This window comes from Sceloporus occidentalis, unplaced genomic scaffold (assembly GCF_023333645.1).
Source record: "Sceloporus occidentalis isolate IW3139 unplaced genomic scaffold, rSceOcc1.0.p SCAF_7, whole genome shotgun sequence".
NCBI classification, from domain to species: Eukaryota; Metazoa; Chordata; class Lepidosauria; order Squamata; family Phrynosomatidae; genus Sceloporus; species Sceloporus occidentalis.
Window position 1 is genome coordinate 96,076,043 of NW_028316987.1, and position 12,621 is coordinate 96,088,663.

The 12,621-nt window shown below is 40.4% G+C and overlaps 1 protein-coding gene across 1 annotated transcript in view; it reads right to left on the reverse strand.

Moving 5' to 3' along the window:
• The window catches only part of PTPN23 (protein tyrosine phosphatase non-receptor type 23), a 51,019-nt gene that overhangs the window by 16,457 nt on the left and 21,941 nt on the right, over positions 1-12,621 (reverse strand). Inside the window, exons 8-16 of the mRNA XM_089533840.1 lie at positions 12,446-12,577; positions 8,259-8,306; positions 7,932-7,988; positions 7,163-7,221; positions 5,960-6,039; positions 5,064-5,178; positions 4,236-4,301; positions 2,468-2,613; positions 626-946 (exon numbers count right to left, since the gene is read on the reverse strand). Of these exons, the coding sequence (XP_089389966.1) occupies positions 626-946; positions 2,468-2,613; positions 4,236-4,301; positions 5,064-5,178; positions 5,960-6,039; positions 7,163-7,221; positions 7,932-7,988; positions 8,259-8,306; positions 12,446-12,577 (1,024 nt within the window). The remainder of the gene's footprint in view (positions 1-625; positions 947-2,467; positions 2,614-4,235; positions 4,302-5,063; positions 5,179-5,959; positions 6,040-7,162; positions 7,222-7,931; positions 7,989-8,258; positions 8,307-12,445; positions 12,578-12,621) is intronic.

A 12,621-nucleotide genomic window follows, 5' to 3' on the forward strand; every position in this document is an offset into this window, starting at 1 on the left:
TGGCTACAGCAGAATCTTATTCATTCCAGTCCAAATTTTGCTGCACTGTTTACTGAAGGCAGGCTGCTGCAACCTGACACTGAAATTATGTATTTCTTCAGCTCTTTTTCACTACCCTCCCAATGCTGACACTTGTTTAAAAAAATCCTCCAGCTAGACAGAGGACAAAGAGAAAAAGAGTCCAGAGGAGGCATAAAAAGACTTTGTTTAAAAAAAAAAGCTTCTTTGTCAGAGGCTTTGTTAAGTGAAGCATGCCTGTATTTTTACCATTATACATAAGGGGTAGAAACTTGCCAGCGGGGAAAGAAAAAAGAGGTACATTCAACACCACAACTTATGTAAGAAATAATACACAGGTCTCTAGATGCTCAAAGGACAGTTGTTTTATTAGCAGAAGAAAGCACTTTTCTATTAATTAAACAACCATCTCTGGAGCATCTTGAGATTCTCTTCTATGGCTTCCACTGGATGATCTCCACTTTCTGCTTCTTTTTTTCCTCCTACACATGAACCCAACCCTAGCTTAAGCTAGAAAATAGCTTGAAAATGTGGTTGTGGGGTTGCTACTAGGGCAGAAGGGCATTTGTATAGGGAAGGAGAGGCCCTGCTGTGGCTTGTCCCTCACCTTCAGTCAGGCTTGGAGTGGGTAATGCTGCCCTCACTTGCTCCAAAGGCCCGCTGAGCAGCCGCAAGTTGCTGATGTGGAGGTTCATCGCCTTGTGCAGTTCAGTGTTAGTGAAGCTGGCCTTTTCGTGCACTTCCATGTACTTGGCCCACTCCTTTGCCACCTCAGCCAGTCCAGAAGATGGGGTGGGTGGAGACTCCTGCTGCAGGGGAGGTTTGCCCAGCGTCTCACGCAGCTTCTGCTCCTGGACTTCATCTTCGTCAAGAAGGTCCTTGATCTCCCGCAGAGACGCTTCCACGTCTGTAAAAACTCCCGAAAGGACTGGGGGAAGAGGAGAAAGGGGTCAAGATAGAGGCAGGGCAAGGTAAGAGAAGGCAGGCCTCCCAAGCAGCGGTAGGTCAAGCATTCTTCCTGTAGGTCATGCGTGGGAATCATGTGGCTCTCCAAACTATGTTAAGAGCACAGCTCCCAGCATTGGCTATGCAGTCTAGGGCAGATGGGAGTTGAAGTCCAACAGCATCTGCAGAGTAATATGATTCCTACCCTTGCTTCAGGCCAGGGTGGGCAACTACAGCCAGGAGCAAAAAAAATTGCACTTTAAATAATTTCAAGTACTGTATTACATAGTTATATATGTTTATGTGCCTACATATGCATATACAGATTGAGTATCCCTTATCTGTAATATCTGGCTTGGGGCCAGAAGTGTTTCAGATTTCGGATTTTGGAATATTTGCATATAGATAATGAGGTATTGAGAACCAGCATGGTGTAGTGGTTTCATTATGACTCTGGAGACCAGAATTCAAATCCTGGCTCGGCCATTTAAGCCAACTGAGTAACCCTAGGCAAGTCACACTCTCTCAACCACAGAGGATGGCAATGGCAAAATCCCTCTGAACAAACTTGTCAAGAAAACTCCATGATAGGTTCTCCTTATTGTCGTCATAAGTCAGAAACGATCTGAAGGCAGCAACAATCTTGGAGATGGAACCCAAGTCTAAGCATTCATTTATGTTTCATATAACCTTATACACATAGCCTGAAGATAATTTTATACAATATTTTTCAATAATTTTGTGCATGAAATAAAGTCTGTGCACACTGAACCATCAAAAATCAAAGGGATCACTATCTCAGTTACCCATAAAAACATTTATGATTCTAGAGCATTTCTGATTTTGAATTAAGCATGCTCAACCTGTGTGTGTGTGTGTGTGTACGCACACACAAAAACTGTTTTATAAATCATGAAAAACAACACTTAACAAATAGTCATGCTATAAGATCTTAAATTATAATTATAAATAATTAAATTATAATTCTAACTTCTAATTTTGTAGTTCATGTCTAGTCCAATGGAAAGGGAAGAGATGTTCCACATGGGCTCAATGGTATCATCTTGTTCAGGAGATGGTCCAGTTTTTTTTCCAGGTTGTTCGGAGGAGAAGGAATGAATACCATGTTCTAATAAAGTCATCATCTATAATGAATGAATACTATGCTCTAATAAAGTCATCATCTTCATTCTTCCTTGCTTGTTGTCTCATTCCAAACTCTTAAGGTCAGGAGAAGTCTACACAAACACACCCATTGTGACAGGAAGTGACATCACATTACTTCTGGTTTCATTTTCAGCTTATTTGGTGGTAAGTTTTCAGGTTGTTTTTTTTAAGCATGAGGAGGGCTTCTGATGCTTGTTAGGTAAAAATACTGTTATTTTGCACTAGTTTAAATCATGGATTTGGGGGCAAAACATCATCCTGCTTGGGGCCTGGGGGGCAATTTCATTGACTAGAAGACACATTCTAGTACTCCTGTGTTAGCACCTGGGCCACTTACCCTGCATGGACTGAACAAGGTTTTTCACAGTTTCAGGGCGCACGCTCAGTGCAGCACATTTCTCCATCAAGACAGGCGGAATGTGGTTGTACATATCCAAGTTGTCAACAGTCTCAGGGTCCAGTTGCAAAGAGTCCATGAACTGCCTGGCAAGAGAGAAAAGCAATTGCAGGGGGAGACACATGGCCCAGCTTGCATGCTACTTCCCACGGATCTGCCCCAAACCCCAAAGGTTGACAAAACTCACCCAGATAAGCTAGAGCCATGATCTTCCTATCCACTGTCATCAGGAATATTTACTCTTTGACATAATTTATCCCCTAGACCTACAATCTGAACTTTCGAGGGCTTTCCAAAGCTGTGGTCCAATCTAATGGCCACTTCATATGTAAAGATGCCCTTTCACTTTTTCTAGATTAACTTCTGGACAGGTGAGCCAACCTGAAGTGCCATGAAGATGAACCTCTTTTCTCATAATTTTCTCTGAATTCAGTGGATTTTGTTTTAGTCTCAAGCGCAGCAGAAAACGTGCTTGCTCTGCTTTCTAGATATCTGAAGGAATGTCAAGTAGATGATGGAGCAAGGTTGTTTTCTGTTCCATAGATCAAAAGAAGAACCAATGGGATTCAAATTACAAGAAAAGATATTCTACCTAAACATTAGGAAGAACTGTTTGACAGCTGAATACACCACCTGGAAGGTCTCTCATTCTTTAGAGGACTTTAAACCGAAGTTAGATGGGCATTTTTCAGGAATGCTTAAGCTGTGGTTTCTGCTATAGCAGGAATTGGATTAAGTGGCTCTGTGGCCCCTTCCAACTCTGTGATTCAATGATTCTATGACACTGGCCATGGACTTGTCTAATGGCCCATTCACACATTCAGGGTCATCACCTGAGGTCCCAGCAATCCCATGATGGGACAGCCTTTTCACAGAGTGATGGAATTACTTTGCCAAAGCCAAACAAATGAAATCAAAAGCATCCCCACTGCCAAGAGGTCGGGCCAGCCTGCAACAGGTCAACCCCAAAAGCATGTCATCTGAGTGCAAGGGAAGACTAATTCAGCCCCCCGCCTCTAATGCACACAAGCCTCAGATGAGTAGGAAGCCTCATGACAGAAAGAGATGGAAGACTTCCAGGTCAAGCTCACTATCAGTATGAAGGATTGTCATGTGAAAGATGACATGAGCCTGTTTATGGTTGTTGCATAGAGTACAGGGGAACCTACGGATTCAAATGACAACAAGGGAGACTGATTAAATCTTAGTAAGAATATCTAGACAGTAAGGGCTCCTTGACAGTGGAACAGGTTGTAATAATAAAACTTTTATTTGTACCCCACTTTTTGTTAAAACAATCAAAGTGGCTTACAGTGTTACAAATAATACAGCAATATCATTTCAGAAGGTGCTGGACTCTCCTTCATTGGAAGTTTTTGGGCAAAGGCTCTATGCCCATCTCCATCAAGTGGGTGCTTTAGCTGTGGATTCTTTTACTGGTAGGGAGTTGGAGTAAACAACCACTGAGATGTCTTCCAACACTACAGTTTTATGACTTAATGATACGCACACAGCATTTGGTTTTCAAGAAGATAAGAAAAGACTGTTGCATGGATGCTCAAGGATGCTTAGCCGCTTAAGGATGATGCCATTACCTCTATGATAGAAAAGGCTGGAGGCCATTGCCATCCACAATTACGGTTGTTCTGCCTCCACTCTTCCTCCCCCACCTCTAACCAGCATCAACCTTTCCCAGAAACATACATACTCAAGGACTTCGTTCTTGGCATCGATCTTGGCCATCACTTCTCTCAGCAGCTTGGCTTTCTCCTCACTGAAAGGGAAACAAGAAGAGAAAGAAGCATGTAAGTTTCGAAGCAAGAAGTACAGGAAAGGCTTTTCTGGACCAAGAAGTGATATACCCTTTTACTAGGAGGGGCCTCATTGTACCAAATTCCTGCTCATGAATCTGAGAACAGCATTTATCATACATTCTTCAAGAGCACCACTGTCTCCCTCAGAAGCTCATCTGGCACTGACGCGGGCGGCTTTGTTCTCTCTCCCTTCCAAAAGAGATTCTTCCTGACTATAAAGCTGGGGAGGGAAACTTTCAGGGCTGGGGACCTACATTCCCCGCCTTACAAGAACCCTGGAGGGCCTCACTTCCATTGCCTTGGGAAGGTCCAAGAAATATTTGGCCCCACAAATAACATGATCAAGGATCAAGTGTCCCACCCCCCCCCCCACCCCTGCGATCTATGGACCTGTGCTGTTGGCCATTTTACTGCTTTTTGTTCACCTTCACTTATTTCAAGCCCAGATGATTCCCTGCCCCAATTCCCTGTTTTGAAAAAAGGTCCAGGTATTTGGGAGAAAAGCTGTTACTGCTGGAGAAAACAATCTTGTTGAATTCTGAGTGATTTACAGACCCTACCTTTCCCACAGATACTAGAAAACCTTCCATATCCCAGACTTTAACCACCACTGATTCCATTTGTGCCCTCATGCTGCACATCCTCTTGCAACAAGCAGGAAGACCACACAGGTTCCTAGAATGCAAAGCAGCTGACAACAGGCAAAGGAAGTGGCTGCTCACCTGTAGAGCGATGATGCTTCATGGGCAGCCATTGGCACTAGCTTGGCAAAAATATCAGGGCCTGTCACAGCTGGATCTGTGGGATTGACAGGAAGGGCCTTCACCAGCGGTGCACCTGATGGAAGAGAAACCAGGGTTAATAAGAGATATGGGGGTTTCCCTTGCACTGTCCAGGGAGGAGCTTTCCAAGCTTCAACTGGAGCACTGACAAAGTCAGGATAACCTTAGGGTCTCAGAAAGTGCTAGGGCAAATCCATTTTGAGAAGAAAAGTTGCAGGATGTTACTCCTACACAGTGCTAAGGACACCTTTAAGATGGCTGAGTACTTTTTTAACAGTTTGAAATGGTGGTACCTATTTCTGTTGTTGTTCTGGTATGGTCGGCAACATTTCTGTTGTTGTTATGTGCCCTCAAGTTGATTCTGACTTACACCAGCTCTATCAGACAGTGCTCTGGGCAAGATCTATTCAGAGGAAGTTTGCCATTGCCTCTCTCTGAGACTGAGAGTGTATGACCAGTGGGTTTCCAGGGCTGAGCAGGGATTTCAGCCTTGGTCTCCCTGAGTCCTATGTCAACAATGAAAGCTCTGCACCACACTGGCTCTTTCTCTTCTCACACCTTAACTGTCCTGGCTTCTCCCAATCTAATAAGGAGATTAACATTGTGAGAGCTCCCCTCCCCCCTTTTTTTCTATTTTTATTTATTTACGTATTTATTTATTTTGCTGGCACTTCAACCCACAGAGGTTCCTGGTTTTTAAAAAAGCACCTAGCCTTTGTGTGTGTGCCAATACCAAAGCAGACAAGAGAGACCCATCTGTAACCTGTACTGAGCATCATTTTACTTGGCTTGTAAATAATAATCCCATTAGGTTACTGGCAGTGTCTCCACTGTACCTTTCACAGACTGCAAGGTATCCAGAGCAGGGACGGCTTCATGGTAAATGAAGTCATTGTCCTTTTTGGCAGAGTTGTATCTAAAGAGAAACAAAAGACAAAAAGGCCTTAGCTTGAGGAAAATAAAGATAATAGGCTGACACTGGAGCACCTAATGGCCCAGATGAAATTTTCAAGGAAAAGTCAATGAACATTCAAGGCCACAAATATTACTGCTAGCAGATTCCTACAGAGTGACTGATCCCACATTCTTGGGGGTCAGAAAAACTACAATGACACAGAAGAACTGAGTTGCACCACTGGAGTTAGAGGAGAATGGTGGCTAGGAAGGTGGCTAAGTCGAGTGGGACACTGACTCCACTTCAGGTGTCAGGCTGAACTTTAAAGAAGCACTCCATGAAGCTGAATGCTAGTGTTGAAATAAGGTCAGCACCATGGACAGCTCTTTTAATGTTTAAAGGTGTTTCAACGTTAATGTTGAAAGTACTAAAATTCAAAGCGGATTCACTGCCCCACTGACATGAGACCCACCAGCCTCCACTGGTCAAGTCAAGCTGGGAAACTGGAGAATAGGAGGGTCCATGTGCCACACGAACAGCAGGTTTCTAGTCCATATGGTGGCAGGGAACCACCAACCTTGCAAATATGTAGAAATTGTTTAGAAAAGCAGAGAGCAGAACCAAGCATAGCCTGCAATAATAATAATAATAATAATAATAATAATAATAATAATAATAATTTTAGCCTGCCCAATCATGAAGAATCCAGGCGGGTTACAACAACAGCTAAAAGGATGGGACATCCCATGCTTTAAAACTGCTTTAGCAATGTCCCAGTTCCCTGTGGACACATTTTTCACTAGTCCAGTCTTTGCAAGCTGTTCTGAATGGATCTGAAAACACTTTCAAAGACAAAAAGGAATAGATAGTAGCAAGACTGTAAATTAATCTTCCATTACATCAGGAATGAAAAGCATCCAACCTTTCAGTGCTGCTGAAGTGAAGCTCCCAGCAATCTTTGCCACTGGCTACATCAGCCAGGGCTGCTGGAATTTGAAGTCCCACACCATTTGAAGGGCTACATGCTTCCCTTCCATGCTTTACATTAAACAGGTTCTATTACTGCAAAATTAAGATCAGATAACAAAGGGGATGACTGAGACAATCACAAGCACATAAAGCTTTTACACACAAAGAGACTCACTTCCCTCCAATGACGTCCATGGTGAACCTCAGGGCTTCCTGCACAGTTTCAGGCTGACCCTACAATAAGGAATGTTGTGGCTGAAGTATTTTTAAATCATATTTCCTAGCAAACATACATCCATAAGTGGTGTATCCAAAGGGGAACTTGACAGAAAAGCAGAAACAACCAAGAAAGAATGGTTCAGAGATTTCAAATCATGACGCTGGACATCAACACCCCAGTGGCTTAACCAGCATGGTCAAAGGGTCAGGAACTCAATGAGTGAGAAAGATGACTCCCTGCCTGCCAGCCTGAAATTTGAGATCCTCAGCAAGAGGCCCAAGGGTATGTCCCACCACACTGAGAGACTATGCTAGTGGGCATATATGACAGGGGTTGGATAAGTGTAGCACTGCAACTGTGGAATTCCATTCCAAAGAAATACTGGAAAATATTCATACAGAAATAGATCTGAGATGCTGCTTTGGCACCTCAGGTATGGAATACAAACTGCTACACTGAAGAAACACTGCTGTTTCTTCAGCACCAAGTAAAAACATGGTTGTTTACTATTGTTTTGGGGACTTTATTGCTCTCCTCCAAGTTTGCACATACAGGTTGTCAAATGGTTTAATCTGTGTTTAGCCTTTGAATTGTTTTCATTGTTTTAAACTGTTCAAACTGATCATCATATGCTGCCCTGTGATTTTTGGATATGGGAAGCAATAAATATTTCAATAAATAAAAAGTAACTAAAGTAAGCAATAAAGGGGAAAAGAGCTGTTACCTTGGCCAGTTTGATGGCTTCATTGAGCTTGTCCAGGGCACTCTGGAAGTAGATGACCTGCAAAGGCAAACAGGGACTCAGCCAACCAAAGGCCTTTTCCATACAGTCAACCCTGAACAGCACATGTGGCCCCCAGGAAACACTCTGCCCACCCCTCCAGAAAAGAGATTCTGCTCACACCTCAAAGGTCAACCCAGAGAGTTCTCTACTGGATATCAGAATCCCCAGAGTGCCAAACAGACAGGCCCATCTAGTGGACCAGCTGTGTTCTGTTGACTGGGTGACCCATTCCAGACACAGAGCCTGGTTTTCCAAAGTTTTACTCACCCTCTCGCCATACTTCTGTTGCTCCTCGGCCTGCTTACCCATGTGCAGCTGTGCAAGGAAAGAGAGAAAGAATTAGCCTAAAGCTGGCTGGCAAAGACTGGGGCTAGAAATGGCTAGCTTAACCTTAGACAACTTGATATCATTTTCTCATGGCCTTGCATCATGCCCCACCAACCTCCCAAGTATGGACAGAGACAGGAAAAATAAGGCATAACAACGTGCACAAAAGAAGCGGGATTGGAAAAAAAACACTGAACTCTAAACAAAAAGGGGCTAACAAAGACTGCAGTATTTGGGAATTACTAAAGGCTTGATGAGAGAGATTAATGCGGGAATGTCTATTGTACTTATTGTGCCTACTATTATCTACTGTAATCTCTTTTCCTTTTCCTCTCCTTCTCTCATCGAAGTAATAGGCTTTGTTCTGAACTGTTTTGAATTGCTGAGATTGTGGGGATTGTGTGTTTGAAAAGGAAGACATTGGAAGAGGGTGGTTGTTTCAGGCTAAATTAATGAAGAGATAGAAACTATGCTTAATTTATAAGATATATAAGATTTTACAGAACTTTAAGACACAACTTGAATTAATAACGTTTAATATTGTTTGCTGTGAAGGTTGTAGCTGACTGTAATTGATTGGAACTTGGGGAAGAAACAGAACACAGTTTATTCTGAATATTTACATACTGAGCGAGAGACAGTGGTAAGAACTGTTACTGAGTTAAGAACAACAGGAAGTATTTAAAACTAATTTAATATTAGCCTAACACAGCTTGGTGTTGTTAAAATAAGAAATTGTAAGAAGAAAAGAAGAGAAAGAAGAGAAGGGGAAAGGAAAAGGTAAAGGGAAGAAAAAATAACAATAATAATAAAAGACCAGAGCAAAGGAGCAAAGGAGAGGAAACAACCTGAGACCTTGGATAGGTAGACCTTGAACAGATATCTAATCAGAACACCAGCTGTTGGTGGTTTTTAATTAACTTGAAACCCAGAGAGAGAAAATAGGTTAAAGACAGCCTTCTAGTAACAATAAGTGGGAATTGGGAGGTTTTTGTTTCAAAAAAGGGAAATAAGTGTTGCACAGAAAAAGAACATATAACATAATATAATAAATAATAAATAACAACAAGAAGACAATAACAAGACAATCTATACAAAAATAACAAATTAAATTAGGACTTCATAGTTTAACCCATTAAGAAAATTAATTAGAGACAACAAAAATTGATAATAAAATTAATATAATTTATTGAAAATAAAACCAAACAAAAATAGAATAAATCATATAAATAAAATAAAATAAACAAAGCTAAAAAATAAATAAAAATACAAATTACCTAAAACAATAAATCTAAACAAATTTAAATTTAAATTAAAAAAACAAAATAAACAAAACAAAACTTTAAAACAAATAATAATAATAATAATAATAACAGGGAGTTTAAGAACAAGAATAGATTAATTAAATAAATAAAAAATAAAAAATTAAAACAACATAAAACACCATAAAAAAGAAATTAAAACAACATAAAACAAAAGAGATAAAATATAATAAAACAAGGGAATTTAAGTGAATTGATCTGTATTCAATAACATCTATTAAATTCCAATTCAATAAAACTCAATAAAGTAAATAACTCTCTCACACACATAACAAATAAATAATTAAACCAAAGAACAATATTACAGACAAGATAATAGTGACAAGACAGTGAAGTGTTTGGAGAAATAGAAGGGGAGGAAGGAGGAGAAAAGGGAAGGGAAGTGGGAGAGAGATAGGAGGAGGCGGAATCAAAGTATGGCAGCGCCCAAAAAACCACAACAGAACCTGAATCAAAGGAGACCCTCGGTTGAAGCACCTGGCAAGGATAATGATCAGTTTTCGCAAATACTAAGAGAAATCTAGAAATCAAGAGAGGAGAACACACTGTTCAGGAATGAATTGAAACAAGATATAAAGGAATTAAGGGAAGAAGTGAAAACCAATTTGAAGACAGAATCTAAGCTAATAAGAGAAGATCTGGATAAAATAAATAAAGACATCGGCAAAATTACGGGTAAAGTGGATAAATTAGGAAAGACAATTAGAAAACAAGAAGTAGACTTGAAACACCTTAAAGCGACACAAGCTGAAGATCAAAAAGACTTACCTAAGATGGAAATCAAAAGTAGAGAGAAATGCTTGAAATTACGAGGACTTCCGGAGCAAACGAACAAAAATTAATACGATTTTCTCATCCCTTTGTTGGCAAAATATATGTAAGTCCCAACTCACCATTTCAGTTGGGAAATAGATAGAATATATAGACTGAACTCAAAGGTGGCAAAATTAAAAGGGATTCCATGAGATATCGTAATTTATTTCGTATCTAAACAAATTAAGGATGCAATTTTACAGAAAAACTACAAAAGTAGATTAGTGATACAAGGTAATGAAATAAAGATTTTCAAAGGTGTACCCACAAAAGTTTTGAGAAGGAGAAGGCATTACAGATTCCTGACGGACCTCTTAAAGACCCACCAAATACAATACAGGTGGGAAGAACTTGAGGGTCTGACTGTGGCATGGAAGCAGAGAAGATAGAAGATCAATACAACAGAAAAAGCAGAAGAATTTTGGAAAAGATTGAAAGCAGACACAGATCTAAGGAAGGACAATACAGACCAAATGAAAGAAAATCCAGGAAACGAGAAAGAGGAATGTACTTCTCTGAGGAGCGGGAAGATTTATTACAAAAAAAGTTGGAAAACAAGAAGATAAAAAGCAGAGAGGACACTGAGACAGACGCAGGAGGAGGACTACTACGAAATAACCAACTGCATTGAGAAATAGAAGAAGACCTAACAGGACAAGAGGAGGAAAAACTATTAGGAGCAATTGGAGGAGTGGCCCTAGGGGAAATCAAAGGGAAGACTTCCTTAAAGGTGAAGAAATAATCGTGGATGAAGAACAAGACTTGCTTGGAAACCAGTCATCCAGTTTGATTTTATTGGAACCTAACCAGTAAATTATAGGATAGACCATTGTAGTATATATGTGACTCTCTCCCACATTCTCTTTGTAAAGGCAAAACATAAAGGAAAATATAATAAAATAATTAATAACAATGAGAATCATAACTTGGAATGTAAAAGGCCTGAACTCGCCCATTAAGAGGAAAAAAATCTTCCAACTGTTAGACAAAAACAAATATGAAATAATATGTTTACAAGAAACACATGTCAAATCAAAAGACATCAGAGGATTCTTAGGAACAAAAAACTTGGGAAAGAATATATTGCAGCTGCCAAAAACAGGAAAAATGGGGTTATACTCTATGTGAATAAACAATTGGAATAAAAAAATATTTTGTGACACAGAGGGATATATGGTTGGGGTAGAAATAATTTGGGAAGGGAATAAAATTTTAGTAGTAGGAATATATGGACCACAAGAAAAAATGAAAAAATTCTTCAAGAATCTTTATGATAAAATTATGGAATTTGACTATGAAAAGATCCTAATATTAGAAGATTTCAACGGAGTAATAGATCCTAAAGTAGACAGGAAAACTCAAAGCAAAAATATACAAAACCTAGGGAAGTTACCCACCTCATTTTTTCCCCTAATGTGGGAAAGCTAAATGATGAAAACCAATTCTGGAAACTGTTAAGGTCTCTAGATCGAGTGAGATAAGGGGGCCCAGATGAAGAAGCATCCAGTGTCTTTCGCTATTGCACTTTTTATCTTTGTAATTAGTTTATTTTTAAACACATACATACATACACTATAAAATCATATAGTACAGATACACAGTCCAAAGTATTAAGTACATGCTGCTTTTTGGTAGTGGCATTCTAAAAGAGATAAAATTAAGAAAATAAGCATAATACTTGGACCAGCTTTCTCCACCCTGGAATCTTCCAGGTGTTGGCCTACAACTCCCAGAATCCCACAGCCAGCAGACCAGAACTGGCTGTGGGATTCTGGGAATTGTAGGCAACACCTCTGGAAGATTCCAGGTTGGAGAACATTGCCTTATATGGTGGTGGAGCATTAAACTGAGGCAGCCAAGGGGATGCAGGGTCATGGTTACTGTGAATCTAACAGGTCTAACTTCACTCAACCCATTTTGTAACAAAGGAAAAGGTTGAGAAGGGGAGAACCTGGGTGCTAACAGCACCAGGGTCCATCCTGTGATGCTCACATGGGCCACAGCAGCAAAATAGTAGATCTTCATCTGCACCAGCTTCTTCCAGTCCTTCTGGATCTTGCCCAGCAAGGAGGCTGTTTCGGAATTCTCCAAAGCCCGACATGCTTCTTTATAGTAATCAACCACCTGGCAGGGGAGGGACAGGAGAAGGAAAGCAAGCAATATATTGG